This window comes from Mizuhopecten yessoensis, unplaced genomic scaffold, assembly GCF_002113885.1.
Source record: "Mizuhopecten yessoensis strain PY_sf001 unplaced genomic scaffold, ASM211388v2 scaffold3279, whole genome shotgun sequence".
Lineage (NCBI taxonomy): Eukaryota > Metazoa > Mollusca > Bivalvia > Pectinida > Pectinidae > Mizuhopecten > Mizuhopecten yessoensis.
In genome coordinates, this window is record NW_018404965.1 from 33,040 (window position 1) to 55,231 (window position 22,192).

The 22,192-nt window shown below is 35.3% G+C and overlaps 1 protein-coding gene across 3 annotated transcripts; it reads left to right on the top strand.

The window, feature by feature from the left end:
* Nucleotides 1–16,833: 16,833 nt before the first annotated feature.
* LOC110447282 (galactoside 2-alpha-L-fucosyltransferase 1-like) lies at nucleotides 16,834–21,575 on the top strand. 3 transcript variants are annotated; one of them, XM_021492862.1, is made up of 3 exons: nucleotides 16,834–16,852; nucleotides 18,145–18,204; nucleotides 20,492–21,575. In XM_021492862.1, exons 2-3 carry the CDS (start codon nucleotides 18,183–18,185, stop codon nucleotides 21,463–21,465), a joined length of 996 nt encoding a protein of 331 aa, XP_021348537.1. In that variant the 5' UTR covers nucleotides 16,834–16,852; nucleotides 18,145–18,182; the 3' UTR covers nucleotides 21,466–21,575. The 3 variants fall into 3 exon arrangements, with proteins under 3 accessions (XP_021348537.1, XP_021348536.1, XP_021348535.1); XM_021492861.1 differs by lacking the exon at nucleotides 16,834–16,852 and adding an exon at nucleotides 16,860–17,133; XM_021492860.1 differs by lacking the exon at nucleotides 16,834–16,852 and adding an exon at nucleotides 16,860–16,982.
* Nucleotides 21,576–22,192: the final 617 nt, after the last annotated feature.

Genomic DNA, 22,192 nt, shown 5'->3' on the forward strand with positions numbered 1-22,192 from the left:
GGAGACATAGAAATAGTGGTAACGTTATCACTATTTCTTTCTCACCCTAAATAATAACGTTATCACTATTTCTGCGTCGTCCTCGATAGTAACGTTATCACTATATCTGTGTCTTACTATTGAGTAAGACACAGATATAGTGATAACGTTACTATTGACCACCACACAGAAATAGTGATAACGTTGATATTAAGGAAAGCACAGAAATAGTGATAACGTTGATATTAAGGAAAGCACAGAAATAGTGATAACGTGATAACGTTACTATTGAGGGGGACATAGAAATAGTGATAACGTTTCTATTGACGGTGACCTAGAAATAGTGGTAACGTTATCACTATTTCCATGTCACCCTCAATAGTAAGGTTATCACAATTTTCTGTGTTTTCCTCAATTGTCACGTTTCCACTATTTCTGTGTTTTCCTTAATAGGAAAGTTATCACTATTTTCTTGGTTTTCCTCACTAGTAACGTTACCACTATTTCTTTGTCACCCTCAATAGTAACTTTATCACAATTTTCTGTGTTACCATTATTTCTGTGTTTTCCTCATTAGTAACTTTACCACTATTTCTATGTCACCGGCAATAGGAACGTTATCACTATTTCTGCGTCGTCCTCGATAGTAACGTTATCACTATATCTGTGTCTTACTCAATAGTAAGACACAGATATAGTGATAACGTTACTATCGAGGACGACGCAGAAATAGTGATAACCTTACGATTGAGGGTGACACAGCAATAGTGATAACGTTACTACTGAGGAAAACACAGTAATAGTGGTAACGTTACAATTTAGGAAAACACAGAAAATAGGGATAACGTTACTATTGAGGATGACAAAGAAATAGTGATAACGTTATTATTTAGGGTGAGAAAGAAATAGTGATAACGTTACTCTTGAGGAAAACACAGAAATAATGGTAACACAGAAAATTGTGATAACGTTACTATTGAGGGGGACATAGAAATAGTGGTAAAGTTACTAATGAGGAAAACACAGAAATATTGGAAACGTTACAATTGAGGAAAACACAGCAAATAGTGATAACGTTACTCTTGAGGAAAACACAGAAATAATGGTAACACAGAAAATTGTGATAAAGTTACTATTGAGGGTGACATGGAAATAGTGATAACGTTAATATTAAGGAAAGCACAGAAATAGTGATAACGTGATAACGTTACTATTGAGGACGACGCAGAAATAGTGATAACCTTACGATTGAGGGTGACACAGCAATAGTGATAACGTTACTATCGAGGACGACGCAGAAATAGTGATAACGTTCCTATTGCCGGTGACATAGAAATAGTGGTAACGTTACTAATAACGTTACTATTGAGGACGACGCAGAAATAGTGATAACGTTGCTATTGAGTAAGACACAGATATAGTGATAACGTTACTATAGAGGAAAACACAGAAATAGTGAACACGTTAATATTGAGGGTGACGTAGAAATAGTGGTAAAGTTACTAATGAGGAAAACACAGAAATAATGGTAACACAGAAAATTGTGATAAAGTTACTATTGAGGGTGACACAGAAATAGTGATAACATTACTATTGAGGGTGACATGGAAATAGTGATAACGTTAATATTAAGGAAAGCACAGAAATAGTGATAATGTTACTATTGAGGAAAACACAGCAATAGTGATAACGTTACTACTGAGGAAACCACAGCAACAGTGATAACGTTACTATAGAGGAAAACACGGAAATAGTGATAACGTTAATATTAAGGAAAGCACAGAAATAGTGATAATGTTACTATTGAGGAAAACATATAAAATAGTGATAACGTTACTCTTGAGGAAAACACAGAAATATTGGAAACGTTACAATTGAGGAAAACACAGAAATAGTCATAACGTTACTATTGAGGATGACAAAGAAATAGTGATAACGTTAATATTAAGGAAAGCACAGAAATAGTGATAATGTTACTATTGAGGAAAACACAGCAATAGTGATGGGGTTACTATTGAGGATGACAAAGAAATAGTGATAACGTTATTATTTAGGGTGAGAAAGAAATAGTGATAACGTTAATATTAAGGAAAGCACAGAAATAGTGATAATGTTACTATTGAGGAAAACACATAAATAGTGATAACGTTACTACTGAGGAAAACACAGAAATAGTGATAACGTGATAACGTTACTATTGACCACCACACAGAAATAGTGATAACGTGATAACGTTACTATTGAGTAAGAGACAGAAAATAATGATAACGTTACTATTGAGGGGGACATAGAAATAGTGGTAAAGTTACTATTGAGTAAGACACAGAAAATAATGATAACGTTACTATTGAGGGAGACATAGAAATAGTGGTAAAGTTACTAATGAGGAAAACACAGAAACAGTGATAATGTTACTATTGAGGAAAACATATAAAATAGTGATAACGTTACTCTTGAGGAAAACACAGAAATAGCGACAACGTATCTATTGAGGAAAACACTGAAATATTGATAACGTTACTACTGAGGAAACCACAGCAACAGTGATAACGTTACTATTGAGGAAAACACAGAAATAGTGGAAACGTTACAATTGAGGAAAACACAGAAAATTGTGATAACGTTACTATTGAGGGTGACATAGAAATAGTGATAACGTTACTATTGTGGGTGACATAGAAATAATGATAACGTTACTATTGAGGGTGACATAGAAATAGTGATAACGTTAATATTAAGGAAAGCACAGAAATAGTGATAACGTTACTATTGAGGGTGACATAGAAATAGTGATAACGTTACTATTGAGGGTGACATAGAAATAGTGATAACGTTACTATTGAGGGTGACATAGAAATAGTGATAACGTTATTATTGAGGGTGACAAAGAAATAGTGATAACGTTACTATTGAGGGTGACAAAGAAGTAGTGATAACGTTACTATTGAGGGTGACATAGAAATAGTGGTAACGTTACTATTGAGGAAAACACAGAAATAGTGGTAACGTTACTATTGAGGAAAACACAGAAATAGTGATAACGTTACTGTTTAGGGTGACATAGAAATAGTGATAACGTTACTATTTAGGGTGACATAGAAAGAGTGGTAACGTTACTATTGAGGAAAACACAGAAATAGTGGTAACGTTACTATTGAGGAAAACACAGAAATAGTGATAACGTTACTATTGAGGGTGACATAGAAATAGTGATAACGTTATTATTGAGGGTGACATTAAAATAGTGATAACGTTACTATTGAGGGTGACATAGAAATAGTGATAACGTTATTATTGAGGAAAACACAGAAATAGTGATAACGTTACTATTTAGGGTGACATAGAAATAGTGATAACGTTACTATTGAGGGTGAAATAGAAATAGTGATAACGTTATTATTGAGGGTGACATAGAAATAGTGGTAACGTTACTATTGAGGGTGACATAGAAATAGTGATAACGTTACTATTGAGGAAAACACTGAAATAGTGATAACGTTACTATTGAGGACGACGCAGAAATAGTGATAACGTTACTATTGAGGGTGACATAGAAATAGTGATAACGTTACTATTGAGGGAAACACAGAAATAGTGGTAACGTTACTATTGAGGAAAACACTGAAATAGTGATAACGTTTCTATTGAGGGTGACATAGAAATAGTGATAACGTTACTATTGAGGGTGACATAGAAATAGTGATAACGTTATTATTTAGGGTGAGAAAGAAATAGTGATAACGTTACTATTGAGGGTGACATAGAAATAGTGATAACGTTACTATTGAGGGTGACACAGAAATAGTGATAACGTTACTATTGAGGACGACGCAGAAATAGTGATAACGTTACGATTGAGGGTGACACAGAAATAGTGATAACGTTACTATTGAGGAAAACACAGAAATAATGGTAACGTTACTATTGAGGAAAACACTGAAATAGTGATAACGTTACTATTGAGGGTGACATAGAAATAGTGATAACGTTACTATTGAGGAAACACACAGAAATAGTGATAACGTTACTATTGAGGAAAACACAGAAAATAGCGATAACGTTACTATTGAGTAAGACACAGAAATAGTGATAACGTTACTATTGAGGGTGACAAAGAAATAGTGATAACGTTACTACTGAGGAAACCACAGCAACAGTGATAACGTTACTATAGAGGAAAACAGAGAAAATAGATTATCACAGTTTTTTTCAGGGTTTGTCGTGAGAGCAATTTTTAACCACTGTGGTCGTCTCTTGAATTTATTTAAGTGTTTTAGACGAACAGATGTTTTCACGACAAACCCTGAAAATACAGTGTGATTGTCTATGACTAATAGTACTTGTTTTGTGAGCTAAGAACTACGATATTGTGTTGATTTTCATGCATTGGCAATAACTGTGACGTCTGCCAGTTTAAATTAATAGTTTACACCCTTTTTCTATAAAAGCTGCGACATATATGACACAGTAAATGTAAATTAATTCTGAAAATATTTCATCCCAGACTTGAAAGATCTTGTTTCATGCTATAAAAACACTTTTGAGATCTCAAAAGCCGATCTGAAACATTAATAAATAGATAACTCTTTTGTCCCCGTTTGGTTACCATATCACCCGGCCTACTGCGGCCTGTCTCCCGTCACCCTCCCTGACCTACAAAGGACCCAGACAGAGTTACGTACGTACAGCGTATATATCCACCTAAGTAAACATGGGCGTTCCCCTGTAGAAGCGGCAATCTTTTGTAAGGGTAGGTTAAAGATTCACATTTCACCGATTCGTTATCCAGACAGCCGAATGACTCGTCGATTTTGCATTACCATGAGGAAGACTTGTCTATCTCGAATTCTACATAAAGGTAATACATTGTATCGTCCACATACAAAGGTGTACATTATTTCTACCCGTGAAGCGGGACGTTTTACACGCAATATTACAGATACAGATTTCAATGGGATGGGGGTTGTGTTGTGTTGTGTCACGGCACCAATGCTTTTTTCTGTTTGAGGTTTATTGCAAAATAACAGTCGTATAATTGAAATACATGTATAAACATCTAAAAGAATTCAATTGGGACAAAAATATGTACATTAAATTAATTTCACTTTTGAATGATATATTGTTTTTAATGTGTTCGTTTTTTTCTACTATACTGGATTATTGTTATCTTATTTAACAGTGCAAATTACCCATCATGTACTGACTCATGAATGGTTAAAATTTAGATATTGTCTGATATACCTCAAATCTGGCATTTAGGTACATGTGTATGATAAAGCTGCGATTTCTAAAATAAAACAACTTTCGTTTAGTTATTGAACAAAATGGCCACCGTAAATAATCTTCCGATTGATTAAATTTTAGATATTGTATGATTTTGCTCAAATTTGCGTATATAGGTGTATTATGACATAGCAAGCTCTTTCTGATGAATCAATTTCGAATATGAGGCAGTTTAGGGGTATTTTGTTACGGTCCCGGCTATAATTAAAACTTGTTTTTAATAATGTATCACCGTAATGAGGAATGGCACTCGAGTGCTGAATTAGAGTCGAGGTATAGCAACAGCCCAGTTGTTTCTGCTCTCTTCATATTCCGAGTTTCCTCTGGCCCTTACACCAGAAAAATTTAGACATTTTGACATATAGATGACTTGTGTGGGGCCAGAGCGCACTGCTTTATGAAAACGTGGAATTCTCCGACACCATTTATGTGTCAAAATGTCTAAGTCTGGTGTTAGGGCCAGAGGAAACTCGGTCTACTCTCTTCAGAGGCCAATTCCGTCTTTGCGTATTGCAGAGTTATCTTCTCTTGGGAGCAGTTATTGATTGTTACGTCATTGGTTTGTGTGAGAAAATTACGTCGTTTTCTCAAAAATTGATGACGTTACTCTCACAAACAAGTGACGTAACAATCAATACCTGCTCCCTAGAGAAGATAACTCTGCAATACGCAAAGACGGAATACAGACAGGCTGGACTAGTAATGCGCTTGTGTTATTTGACCTAATAATCAATAAATATATCCTTATCTTAAGGGTTTGGACGATTTCAGGTGTAAGATATATTGGTTTATAAAATGCACATAGACTGACCCGAGGCGACCTTGGGTAGCGATAACAGAGAATTGACCCGAGGAAGCCACAGTACATAACGATACGTTCCTTTGCGAACTTCTTTCTTTATCAATATACATTTGTACAGGAGTTCTACCTGACCTGACCTAAATACCACAGGCACTGGATTTACTGTCTACAATTTTACGTTGTTGCATACGGAAAAAGCCGATGTGTATCAACTTAAGGTATTTCCGTTTTTGCTGATTCGCCTTATTTGGAATAATTGATATCAATACATCTGTGTACTTTGATGGGATTGGACATTCCTTTATGAAGTTCTTTACTTTGAACAAGATAAGAGACAATGTAAAAGCACATCTTTTATTCTTTTGTAGATGTCATGTGTATCTTCCTTGGAATAAGTGTAGGATTCAACATAATGATGCTTTGGTCATGTGACTTCGCGAAAAGAGGAAGTAGATGTCGTTCTCTAAGTAACAAGCCTGAAGACGGTATCCGGAAATACTATATCTGTCCATTTTTCCGAGGTGGTCTTGGAAATTTAATGTTTCAGTACGCTTCAGTTTACGGGATAGCTAAATCGAATAATATTGAAATAGGATTATACGTCGATAATGAATTGTATGATATATTTGAACTGATACCACCAACACTTACAGACAGAAAAGTGTATTTAACAGCACAACGATTCATTGGAAGTAAGCAAGACTGTGCGTATGACGTCAGAAATTTAAACATCCCTAGAAACAGGAATGTTGTACATTTATCCTTTTTACAGTCTTGGAAATATTTTGTGAGTGTTGAACATGATATAAGAAAACAGTTTGTCTTCCGAAAAGAAATAATGAAATTATCACATGACTTGATCAAAAATACAATTATGAAATCTCAGTTTACACTCAACGTCAAAGTGACGCTTGTTGGCGTTCATGTACGAAGGGGAGACTATCTAGACAAAGAAAAGAAAAACTTCGGCTATCGCGTCGCAACTGAAGATTACTTCAAGAGAACTATGAGTTTCTTCCGTTCCAAATATGAAAACGTATTATTCCTGGTTTTTACAAATCCAGTCGACAAGGATATGACTTGGTGTAAGTCAAATCTAAAATCTAATGACGTTATTTTCATGTTCGGGAACCCTCGGGCAGTGGATCTCTGCATATTGACATTGTGTGATCACGTGATTACAAGCGTTGGAACATTTGGATGGTGGGCTGCGTTTTTAAACAACGGAACGAAAACGTACTTCCGGGACAACGTCAAATATGGATCAGATTACGGAAAATGTTTTCAGGATAACGGTATTGATTACTTTTATCCCGGATGGCTTGGCTTTTAAAAACCCCTTAAATTTCCCTTCAGATTGGATCAAGAATTTGAATGTTGTCTCAAGTGACATAGTGTTTCCGCAGGGTTTGCGAGTTCGAGTCACGTCATGGCACAACATGTGTTGTATATTGAACAAGATACTTTACTCCGCTTGTTCCAGTCTACTCAGCTGTAAATGAGTACGCGGTTGAGCAGTGCTGGAATTGTCGAACGCTAGCTGTGAGCGCCGAAATGGCAGCACCGGCTGTATGCTCCCCAGAGAATTGAGAAAGATATTGGCTGGTTGCAAAACCCTTTAACCACGGATAATAATTTGTGAACCAATTTGAGATGACCTACGAACTAGGTTGCGATAAAGCGGTTTATAAGAACCTCGAATTATTATCTAATATTTACATTTGCATGGCATTGTCATTATATAGCCTCTTTGAAAGCTGTGTCGTTGATGGGACTTTAATTACCATGCGTCACGAGACACATTCTTAGCGTATTAATACAACACTGACCGGAACTACAATATCTAATATAAATAAACATGACGGCTGCTGAAATATCGCTGGGCATTGTGAGATTTGACAATGTCATTGTAAATGTTTGTGCAAAATAAAAAATAAAATAAAAAACACCTTTATTACAAGGAAAACAAGACCAAGGTCTGCAATATCGTACAAAATGCACATCGGTTAAAATCACCAATGCCGGCAATGGAAACAATTTTAACGGAATGCAATTTATCAGAAATAACGTCTTTTACACTGCACTGATCAACAGGGGTTCGTTACAAATGTCTGAAATACACATATTTTATAGATCTACTGACACATATGATACAGACCTACTGATATGAGTCACAGCACACATACACATTTCAGACATTTGTAAAGAACATGTGCTCCGTCGCAAGATCACTCACTTCAGACGCTATCAGTTTCACGCGTCTCGCATCCACGGTTCCTCAGTTTCAGACGACATGTCAAATAGCGACGCTGTTATAGAATCTACCGACTGTTGTCAGGTTCACATACAATCAACAAATACATTCACGCCTGGATTCTTCACAAAATGAGCAAAGAGAAAAGTTCGAATTAACTTCCAAAAATAACTCCCTCGTGGAGGGCAAGGTCGGATTTACGGTGTTCACTGTATTTGTCCATGCGCGAAATTTGTTCCGGGGGAAAATCGAAACAATTTCAAATCTAACTTTCAGCTCAGAGTTCTATTGATAAACTTAAATCACCCTATAGACATATCATACGCAATTGTATTGATACTAAATTGAGGAATAAAATTGAAGTGTTTGTTAAAATTTCAAAGTACTACTTCGTTTGCCAATCAGCACGCGACAATACGTTGTTCAAACTATTGAACGAAATTGGGTGGACTGTCGATAATTTTAAATATAAATTATAAGTTAAAAAAAGAACATAAGAGGCAGAGAAAACGTAAATATAGCGCGCATTATGTTGTTTGCTTGCAAAGCTGTCATTCAAATAGATCATAAATACCATACAAAAACAGTTCAATGCTTAATTATTGTCCTCAGAATTTTTTTTTACTGTTTTGTGAAATATGAAAGTTTTCTTTTTTGTTTGTTTGTTGTTGGGTTTTTTATTGAGTTTTCCTTCGCTTGTTTGCCTTTAATTTTTGAAATAAAAAGTGTTTTTGTTAGAGTTTTAGTTTTGGAAATTAATTCCTTAAGTTGCTTTTGATCCTTGGATTCTTGGATGTTGGAAGAAAAACGTTGTTTTGGTGCGATTAGCTTTTATTTTATTCAAAGTCAATATGTTTCTAAAAACTTTGTTCTTTGGAACTCGATTAAGGTAAATGTTTGAAAGTAAAAAAGTTGTAGAGGTCGAACACTCGGGTCCTTTGCATTGCAAAGCTACACATTTTCCAACGTTGCCTCACAGGGATTATCAGGGCTAATCATCTGAATATGTGTCAAATTTATGGGCTGCAAAGCACATGGACATTTTAGAGATGTTAGTTTAAGCCAGAAAAAAACACTTTTTGGTTTCTTCATTTTCTGTACTCGATGAGTCAATTAAAAAACCATGATTGGAACTCTTCTTTGCCATTATAACTGATGCAGTGGTATCTGTTGCCTTAAGTTTGATTAATTAGTGCCACATTTAAGGTTTGAAATGCATCATTTTAACATTTATGAAGGTATGCAATTCCAGTTCCGTTCAAACATATTCCATGATGCGTGTTATAATTTCAAACCTTTTATTTACGTCCTATTACATCAACTTTTATTATTCAAAATAAAGAAAAAATAGTCTTTTTTCACGTTAAAAGGCAATATACCATCATGAAAACAACATTAATTGAACAGCCTTTTTCGTGGGAAAGATGATGCGTTGTCAACGGTGACGAAATACATAGTTGAGCAAAAACAAAATAGTTCCACTTTGCCTTTTTTTTTAATAATTTAATTTATATTACCTGCATGTTTAACAAGCATTGATTATCTTAAAAATTGACAGTATTAGATCTTAATTTAAAACAAAAATACCCTGTAAAATATTTTAGTTGCAATGAGTCAGAAATTTATTCCGTGTTCGCGGAGATAGCTGACCGTTAAAAAATGGTTGTGCAGCGCCTACGCTCATCAGGCCACGAAGCGGTTGGACTTTCAACGAGATAGAAAGTGCATTCGTGAAATGTGGAGTTTCCTAGGATACCAGATGACGATTTATAAGATGACATTGGCTAAATTCTTGTGTCGAACGACTGTGTCAACAGGACTATCTCAAAGGGACTTGCCGACGAGCCCGGACGATGTCACCTACTTCGCTACTTGCAACGGACGCTAGTGCAGTGGACAGTGAATTATTCTGTTCTGTTGAAAAGGACCTGTTATAGGATCTAATACAAAGTAGCAGACACGCACGGTGGCCCGACATAAACATGTTGTGCCTTGATTCAAAACCACAGATATTCTAGAGACACGTCCGCGACGTCGCTGTCAGAAAAACCGTACATGTATGTTGTACTGTTAATATTATGCAAACATTTTAAGTGTGTACTGTTATCTAGAGGCACTGCAACAGAAATGTAAACATACCGATTTTATTATAACTCGTGATGTGATACATTCTCCTGATTATTTTAAATCTCAAAGCAAAAGAGGTATGCCATGGAATTCAAAATGATCACTGTTGAATAACACAAACACAAATACAAATGATGTGTAATTGACTCGCAGTAGGATGAATCGCTTTCGTGTAGTTTATCTCAAACCTTCGGTGGAAACTCAAGGTTACATCTAATCCATATATCATAAACAGAATACGGACAATGATTCCGGATACTTCTCTGGTGGTCACAAACTATATATAACATATATATAACATAAATATTTTCCATTTTCTTCCGTTTATCTTGTTAAAAGGTGACTAATTTAATGACCCATTACGAAATATGAAACAGAATACCACAGCGTCAAAAATACCACCGTGTTTACACACACTTGTTAACCATTGTCAACAATACATTGAATAAACCATTCTCAAACGTAATTGAGATGCCAATACCGAAAACACTATTTTTTGTCAAATATCAAAGTATGGAATTCACTGAAAGTAAATGTGCACTCTTTTGGATGCTGAAAATGGACAAATCAAAATAAACTTATCGGAATGGAAGTAATCTGGTAAAAACAGCTGTGGGCTGGGGAATAACGCTCAGTCTTCTTAAATAAACCACGTCACGTGCACGCATTTAAGGATTGGCCTTCATTTTGACGGCGTATACGGTAGTATGAACACAATTGGCAACGAACTTATTCTTTATAGAGCGCTGACGCGCATCATAGGATATGTTCGTTTGCCAACTGTGTTCGTTACGCCGTATACGCCGTCAAAATGAAGGTCAATCCTCATATTTACAATATATAAAAAATATTAATAATTATATACAAAGAAAAAACAGCCAAAGCGGGTTGCTACGATGGCAACTACGGTAGCCGTGGTGGCTAGGATAATACAGTTCCAGTGAATCGACATCGATATATGGTTAAATTTAGAAAATATGCAGTGAACAACACTATTTTTCTTCTTTTCATCGCTTTTAATGTTTTGATTAAGTAATATTAGTAGCACTCTGAAGATTTTTATTTATTTATAACGGCCATAGTATTCACGTACAAAGACAAAAGATACCACGCATCAGTTTAAAAAGACCACATACATGCATACGTATCACTATGTCACGCATCCATCTACAAAGGCAGAATATATATAAAAAAGTCCACTTACAAAAAAATAATCTATCATACACCTATTTACAAAGACAAAATGTGTCACAGCGTCAACACATATCAAGGGAATAAATCAACACAATGCCCATGAACGTCAAATCAAAATAATGAATTATACCACAGCGTTAATACACAACAAGATATACCACAACGTTAATACACAACAAGCAAATACCACAGCGTTAATACACAACAAGATATACTACAGCGTTAATACACAACACGATATACCACAGCGTTAATACACAACAACAAGATATACCAGAGCGTTAATACACAACAAGATCTACCACATCGTCAATATACAACAAGATATACAGGAGCGTTAATACACAACAACAAGATATATCAGAGCGTTAATACACAACAACAAGATATACCAGAGCGTTAATACACAACAAGATATACCACATCGTCAATATACAACAAGATATACCGGAGCGTTAATACACAACAACAAGATATAACACAGCGTTAATACACAACAACAAGAAATACCAGAGCGTTAATACACAACAAGATATACCACAGCATTAATAGACAACAAGATATACGACAGCGTTAATACACCAGAGTGTTAATACACATCAAGATATCCCGGAGCGTTAATACACAACAACAAGATATAACACAGCGTTAATACACAACAACAAGAAATACCAGAGCGTTAATACGCAACAACAAGATATACCACAGCGTTAATACACAACAAAATATACCACAGCGTTAATTCACAACAAAATATACCACAGCGTTAATACACAACAAGATGTACCACAGCATTAATACACAACAAGATATACAACAGCGTTAATACACCAGAGTGTTAATACACATCGTGTTTTACCGGAGCGTTAATACACAACAACAAGATAGACCACGGCGTTAATACACAACAAGATATACCAGAGCGTTAATACACAAAAACAAGATATACCAGAGAGTTAATACACAACAACAAGATATACCAGAGCGTTAATTCACAACAATACACAACAAGATATTCCAGAGCGTTAATACACAACACGATATACCAGAGCGTTAATACACAACAAGATCTACCACATCGTCAATATACAACAAGATATACCGGAGCGTTAATACACAACAACAAGACATACCACAGCGTTAATACACAACAAAATATACCACAGCGTTAATACACAACAAGATGTACCACAGCATTAATACACAACAAGATATACCACAGCGTCAATACACCAGAGTGTTAATACACATCAAGATATACCGGAGCGTTAAAACACAACAACAAGATATACCACAGCGTTAATACACAACAACAAGACATACCACAGCGTTAATACACAACAAAATATACCGCAGCGTTAATACACAACAAGATATACCACAGCGTTAATACACAACAAAATATACCACAGCGTTAATACACAACAAGATATACCACAGCATTAATACACAACAAGATATACCACAGCGTTAATACACCAGAGTGTTAATACACATCAAGATATACCGGAGCGTTAATACACAACAACAAGATATACCACAGCGTTAATACACAACAAGATATACCAGAGCGTCAATACACAACAAGACATACCACAGCGTTAATACACAACAAGATATACCAGAGCGTTAATACACAACAACATGATAAACCATAGCGTCAATACACAACAACAAGATATACCAGAGCGTCAATACACAACAACAAGATATACCAGAGCGTTAATTCACAACAACAAGATATACAAGAGCATTTATACACAACAACAAGATATACCAGAGCGTTAATACACAACAACAAGACATACCACAGCGTTAATACACAACAACAAGATATACAAGAGCGTTAATACACAACAACAAGATATACCACAGCGGTAATACACAACAACAAGATATACCAGAGTGTTAATACACACCAAGATATACCACATCGTCAATACACAACAAGATATACCAGAGCGTTAATACATAACAACAAGATATACCAAAGCGTTAATACACAACAACATGATATACCATAGCGTCAATACACAACAACAAGATATACCAGAGCGCTAATTCACAACAACAAGATATACAAGAGCATTTATACACAACAACAAGATATACCAGAGCGTTAATTCACAACAACAAGATATACCAGAGCGTTAATACATGATAAACCATAGCGTCAATACACAACAACAAGATATACCAGAGCGCTAATTCACAACAACAAGATATACAAGAGCATTTATACACAACAACAAGATATACCAGAGCGTTAATACATGATAAACCATAGCGTCAATACACAACAACAAGATATACCAGAGCGTTAATACACAACAACAAGATATACCAGAGTGTTAATACACACCAAGATATACCACATCGTCAATACACAACAAGATATACCAGAGCGTTAAAACACAACAACAAGATATACAACAGCGTTTATACACAACACGATATACGAGAGCGTTAATACACAACAACAAGATATACCAGAGTGTTAATACACAACAAGATATACCACATCGTCAATACACAACAAGATATACCAGAGCGTTAATACACAACAACAAGATATACAACAGCGTTTATACACAACACGATATACCAGAGCGTTAATACACAACAACAAGATATACAACAGCGTTTATACACAACACGATATACCGGAGCGTTAATACACAACAACAAGATATACCACAGCGTTAATACACAACTAGATATACCAGAGCGTCAATACACAACAAGACATACCACAGCGTTAATCCACAACAAGATATACCAGAGCGTTTATACACAACAAGATATACCAGAGCGTTAATACACAACATCAAGATATACCAGAGCGTTAATACATAACAACAAGATATACCACAGCGTTAATACACAACTAGATATACCAGAGCGTCAATACACAACAAGACATACCACAGCGTTAATACACAACAAGATATACCAGAGCGTTTATACACAACACGATATACCAGAGCGTTAATACACGACACGATATACCAGAGCGTTAATACACAACAACAAGATATACCAGAGGGTTAATACACAACAACAAGATATACCAGAGCGTTAATACACAACAAGATATACCAGAGCGCCAATACACAACAAGATATACAAGAGCGTTAATACACAACAACAAGATATACCACAGCGTTAATACACAACAAGATATACCACAGCGTTAATACACAACTAGATATACCAGAGCGTCAATACACAACAAGACATACCACAGCGTTAATACACAACAAGATATACCAGAGCGTTAATACACAACAACAAGATATACCAGAGCGTCAATACACAACAAGATATACCAGAGCGCCAATACACAACAACAAGATAAACAAAGATATCAATACACAACAGCAAGATTGATACAAAAACTACAAAACATTAAGAAGATAAATAAGAACATCTATACACGAGGACAGCAACATAGTCATCAATACAGAAAGTAAAACAAGTCAACAACAGAAACTGAGGAGATTTTAAAATAAAATGAATCCAGGCGTTACGCAAGGTTAAGTGTTCCCCTGCTGTCGTGAAACCTGCATTTAAGCATGGAAAGTCAATGTTTTACTTTATCATATATTTATGTAAATCTATTGCATTGTACCATTACATATATCCTTGTGTATGCTATGTATTTGTGGCACAAAGACATTTGTGTGTATTGCTGAACAAAGATTCTATACATCATATGACACACGTCTGTATGTTAATGACACACGGTGCATCTTGATCCTGTTACCACAGCTATTGAAGTTGACATAGAGAAATAATAAAGTGCACAGAAAGACAGAAATATAAAGTTGAATAGACAGACAGATAGGCAGAAAAAAAATAAACAGATAAACAAAAAGAAAAAAACAGGCAGCAAATCGGAAATATTGGATAACACAAGGGGATAGAAATGTTAAGGTGCACAGACAGATGGACGGAAATAGTGTTGCTGACGACAACAAGTTTAAGTTGGACAGACAGACAGAAATGTTGAGGTCGACAGATATGGACCCCAGTGGCAGTGGATATAAGCTTCAACTCTGTCTGGGTAATCCTGGTTTTAAGGGCAACAGATATTTTAGTTATTTTATTTTTCGTACGAATAACCGTTATACCTACCTTGAAATTTATAAAATTGTTTTTTTAGAGACTTATATAATTTTACATTTATATGTTTTATAATGTAATCAGCCATATAAGTTATTAGTGCCAAAACATGTATTGGTTACTGTATGAAATTGTTATGTTGTTGTACCTTTTTATCAAATAAACTTGAATTGAATTCAATTGAATTCAAGATAGATAGAAATAAAGAAGTGGAGAGACAGAAATCAAAATTGAAGTGGTGTCTTGATATCCCGCTTAAGTCATAAATATTGTTTTAACAATTCGGAGGCCAGTAGACTTTTCCATAGGTTGGCTTTAGGTCAAAGACCAGTGTTACTTTATCTCTGTGATAACAGGCTGAGCCCAGTTTATAATAGGTCTACCTTTATCTTTCTAATTATGAGTCCGTTCAAACATGAATCACCTGCGCCTTACCTGTACAAATACCTGTATTGCTTATCTGGCCAACGACATATCAGTACACACGTTAGAGACGGCTTGGAGTGTATCCCACAATGCATTGCAGTCTGACTGTAACAAGAATCCATTCATGAGTGACCATAATAATAATAACAATATCAAATCAGGAAAAGTCAATACATAACAAAACAATTTCAGTAGGTAATTCACAAAGTTGATATCTGTAAGTTTCGTATTTTGCCCTGGAATAGCTCAGGAAAGTCATATAAAGCGTGTTTCCAATGGAGTCCCCTGTTGTTCACCGTGTCTTTGAATGCGCATGAAACGCTCTGATGTTCATGCATGCTAGTATTTGTAATATCATTAGATAAATTGTATTAAGAACCATATAAAAAAACCTCATTAACTTATTTTTAGATATACATTTTATTTTCAAAATGTTCCGTCACTCTAAGTATATGCAATTCAATAGATATAACCCGATGTCGAAAAATTGGCAAACTATTGTCCCGATTACATTATTATTAAGTTTCATTTTCCTGTTCTGTCATTGTTTAGAAATGCCATGACATCAGCATATCTAATCGTTCGGGGTCTTGCTCTCAAGATCAGATAGTTTATACAGGAGAGGTTAAAGGTCATTCGTCGGGTCACATAGTCGAATCGAGGTATGTCGTTGTAGATAGACCCTTGTGCTACCTCTGCACGCCGCCATATTGCACAATTCCAGGTTTTTTTGGGGGGGTACGGTAGATGTCATTTGAATGGATTGAAGATTAGGATTAAAAATACAAAAAGGTTAGTAAAGAGTCTATCAGCGAGTGTATCGGTTGACGATATTTACGGAATAAAACAACGGGTTTCTGTACATGAAGGTACGTTAATTGGCAAGCATCGTGTATAGTGTTTCCTATTTACGGATTGAAAGGGAAGTCTTCTTTGCCTGAAGGTACGTTCAGTATTATCAGCGTCATAATTAATGCCCGTTTACTGTTTAAAATGAAGGATATTGCCATATCAGTGTTTATAAAAATAGCCATCACTGTAGATATTTTATTTCGTAGCTTCCCACTTGTTAGGTGTAAGATCATGTTTAAAGCTTGTTTTACCCCTAATCTCACTTAAATTGGAAAAAAAGTGTTAAATGTACTTCAATCATAATGATTCAAGTATCATTTATAAAGATTCCTCTGTACGGTAAGGTCATACAGGACCACGTGAGTAGTAACCCGTCTACACAATAAAACCTAAGATAAGGCCACGCGGTTTTCTAAAGGTCTATACTTACTAGTACTATAAAGCCATATAAGGCCATACTTTACTACGAATTATTTTCCAATCATTCAAAAACGTTAAATTCGAAATAATATCAGCTTATAGCAAACTCTTTATTTTTAAAGTATAATATTCAGTAGGTTTGTATCAAAGTTCTATACACATATAATGTAAGTATCAAATGTGCCGAAACGTCGCAAGACCGACTGGTCCCTTTTTTTCAACCTATGATTCAGTGAGCGATTTGTGTTTCTACACAGATGAATCTTATTGAAGACACTAAGAACGTTGTGATTTGAACATTTTTATTTGAGAAATGTTTTGATTTGAGATGTTTAATTTTTCACAATAAAAAGAATAATTTTAGACAAGCTACAAACAGTTTGGTTTTAACATTTAAGCAACGTTTAGATGGAATTGATATGACACACAAGTATGGAAAAACAACCCCAATCTAGGAAAACTGATGAATAAAATCTCGACTTTAAGATGGTTTTAAAGGGTGTGTAACGTTATATCAACAGCTAAGGTAATTTAAGGACGTTCCCGAGAAACGACAAGAGTTATCATTTCTCGCTTAAGCATACGTAACCAGTTATGTTAAATAATATGAACTTTGAAAATGACAGACAATTATGAATGGTGAATATTTTCTAAAAATGTTGTTTTCTTATATCGTATTTAGAATCTTGTACGGACAGGGGACTATGCACAGTTGCAGCTATGAACATTCGGCGTTGTAGTGGTAAGTAAAGGGAAAGTTCTCTTATCAGTTTACCTCGGGGCTAAACAATCTTTTAAATAACGCCAACCTTAAAGGAACAGGGCGTAAACTATTTACAGGTGTGTAGCTACCTTCTAATCAAATCCTTAAATATACTTTTTGTTATGTATTATGCGTGGTCAAAATACTGATTAAATGTTAACACGGGTTAAAAGTTTGCAGTTTGTTAGTTTTTTGCCTATTAAAACAAAGCAAATATTTTAACGACTACCAACGATCAGCATTGCGCTTTAAGAACTAAAATAACTGGGTGCCGTTTTTATCATTAATCTTTACTAATAATTTTCTGTAAAATCAGTTACAATGCAGTATATGTTGGGTTTTTTTCTTTCAGAAAAAAAAGATAGACGTTAATATTGCATAAACTTAACAACTGAAATATAAAATATTGCAGTCAAAAGCCACTAAATAGCACCACCGTTCTTCTAGATTTTATTTTATTTATCATCATTATTATTATTATCAATTTTTGTTTAGGGGGAGGGGGGGACATTTTTCTTTTCTTTTCTCTCATGCCTTCGATTGTTAGTGTTTCTTGGATATTTCCTATTTCTTTATCATAATTACAAACTTTGTTACCATACACATTAAACACTGTCAGTCTACACACTTTGTTACCATACACATTAAACACTGTCAGTCTACACACTTTGTTACCATACACATCAAACACTGTCAGTCTACACACTTTGTTACCATACACATCAAACACTGTCAGTCTACATACTGTGTTATCATACACATTAAACACGTTCAGTCTACACACTTTGTTACCTTACACATTAAACACTCTCAGTCTACACACTTTGTTACTATACACATCAAACACTGTCAGTCTACACACTTTGTTACCATACACATCAAACACGGTCAGGCTACATACTGTGCTACCATACACATAAAACACAGTCAGTCTACACACTTTGTTACCATACACACCAAACACTGTCAGTCTGCACACTGTGCTACCATACACATAAAACACTCTCAGTCTACATACTGTGTTACCATACACATTAAACACTCTCACTCTATACACTTTGTTACCATACACATCAAACACGGTCAGGCTAGATACTGCTAACATACACATAAAACACTGTCAGTCTACACACTTTGTTACAATACACATCAAACACGGTCAGGCTACATACTGTGCTACCATACACATAAAACACAGTCAGTCTACACCCTTTGTTACCATACACATCAAACACTGTCAGTATACACACTGTGCTACCATACACATAAAACACTCTCAGTCTACATACTGTGTTACCATACACATTAAACACTCTCACTCTATACACTTTGTTACCATACACATCAAACACGGTCAGGCTACATACTGCTAACATACACATAAAACACTGTCAGTCTACACACTTTGTTACCATACACATCAAACACTGTCAGTCTACATACTGTGTTATCATACACATTAAACACGTTCAGTCTACACACTTTGTTACCTTACACATTAAACACTCTCAGTCTACACACTTTGTTACTATACACATCAAACACTGTCAGTCTACACACTTTGTTACCATACACATAAAACACAGTCAGTCTACACACTTTGTTACCATACACATCAAACACTGTCAGTCTACACACTGTGCTACCATACACATAAAACACTGTCAGTCTACACACTGTGTTACCATACACATAAAACACTCTCAGTCTACATACTGTGTTACCATACACATTAAACACTGTCAGTCTACACACTTTGTTACCATACACATTAAACACTGTCAGTCTACACACTGTGCTACCATACACATAAAACTCTCTCAGTCTTCACACTTTGTTACCATACACATCAAACACTGTCAGTCTACACACTGTGCTACCATACACATAAAACTCTCTCAGTCTACACACTTTGTTACCTTTCTCTTGTAAGGCAAGCATTATATCGAAAACCAATTTAGAAATTTTACAAATACACAAAAACAATCAAATGACGAAAAGTCAATAAAAAACAAAGAAACTCTAGAGACACCAAAGCATGAAAATAATTAATGAAAAACTGTTACAGATATCGTAGGCTGGCATCTGTCAAGGTATAAAACTAAGAGCATGTTCCTGTCTTATAAGTTCCAGTACGAGATTAATTATCTTAATAAGGATATTATTGTGTAATTATCCGGATGACTGGACAAGTTATGTTAAGGAAACATGTAACGACGTAATATTTTATATTTTGTATTATATATCTTTTATTTTATTTTTCCAGAGTTTATACTACCAGCATTTGTCTGCAGTGTATTTCTCAATGCATTTTGTCTCCTCGGGAGTTTCTGGCAATTTTCGGAAAATACATCTGCCTCCAAATTCCTTCAGCCAAAAGGTTATAGCTACCTATGTCCCTATTTTAGAGGAGGACTCGGCAACCTCATGTTCATGTATGCTTCAATCTACGGCATGGCGAAAGAAAAGAGTATGGGCATCGGAATATACAAGGATATGGAGCTGTATAAACTATTCAACATAACGGAAAACGCCATAGAAGATCAACAGATTTGTAATAAGGCTGTGGAAATATTTGAATACAGACCGTGTGCCTACGACGTAGAAACGACCGGATTTACGTCATCAAAGAATATCAAACACAGTTCGTATCTCCAGTCTTGGAAGTATTTTCAGCAAGTTGATGATGATATACGAGCGCAGTTTGTTTTTAAAGATTCTATACAATCTAGGGCAGGTGATGTTCTCAGACAGGCAGTTAAGAGTTATTTTAATACATCTTCATCATCACGATCCAACGATAAGACTTTAACAATCATAGGTGTTCACATCAGGAGAGGGGATTACCTGAAAAAAGACAAAATAAAGTACGGGTATGCGGTAGCTAGCTCGTCATATGTAGATAAAGCCATGGACTATTTCAGAGATAAATATAATAACACGTTGTTTCTAGTGTTCACCAATCCAAATGCAGCAGATATCAAGTGGTGTAAAGAGAATGTGAACGGAAGTGACGTTCTACACATGAAAGCAAACATACGTGAAGTTGACATGAGTGCCATTGCACAATGTAACCATACAGTTATGACGGTGGGAACATTTGGCTGGTGGGCCAGCTGGCTTAACAAAGGAGAAACTGTTTATTACAAACATGTCGCAAGACCAAAAAGTTCATTATTGAACGATTTTAGTAGTGATATGTCGGATTATTTCTATCCCGGTTGGAAAGGAATGGTTTAGAATATCAACTGACAATATAAAATCCCGTTGTCTTTTATTTTCGTGCTTTCATGCCTCCTAATTATACGACTACATGAACGACCTTACAGCAGCAAAGGGCCATGATTAAAAACAGTTTTTCTAGTTCAGCAGTTATATTGTTATTTCTGTTCACAGTTAATAGGTGTCATACATTACAAACATTGGATCTTTTACTCTTGTTTTTGATATCGAAATCGCATTTCAGTTTAATACAGATGCATAACATAGACATATGATCCGCAAACAAGCTTAGAAAGCTTAAATAATCTATTATCTATGGGAAGTGCTAAGCCTTATAGAAAAATATTTAAAAAAAATGATAAACCACAAAAAACACAAAAAGAAACAATAACTCGTTCAGTTATGAAAAATAACGATCAAACAAATAAGTAAAGGTTTAGAAAAGGGGGAAAATGAAAACAGGGGAAACGTTGTCAACGTAAATCTTTGCTGTTTTCATACTATGCATGCTTTAAACATGTTTTGTAATCTGCAAGAAACACAGATACATGAAGCGGCTTATAAATTCAATATTAAGTGTGACAATTCGCAGCTCTCCAGGCGAATACATCTGCAATGCTGTTTTTACCATGAGTAAATTAGATCAACCAAGTAAAATTTCCGACACCGAAGTGTAATAACCTACTCTCGGTGACTTGGTACGGGTTGAGTTGGGTAAAGTGTGCTTAAGAAATAAGAAATGTAC

Coding starts and splice junctions, on each gene's coding strand:
- LOC110447282 (XM_021492862.1), top strand. CDS start 18,183: ATGAACATTCGGCGTTGTAGTG. Junction 18,205..20,491: donor GAACATTCGGCGTTGTAGTG/GTAAGTAAAGGG, acceptor TTATTTTTCCAG/AGTTTATACTACCAGCATTT.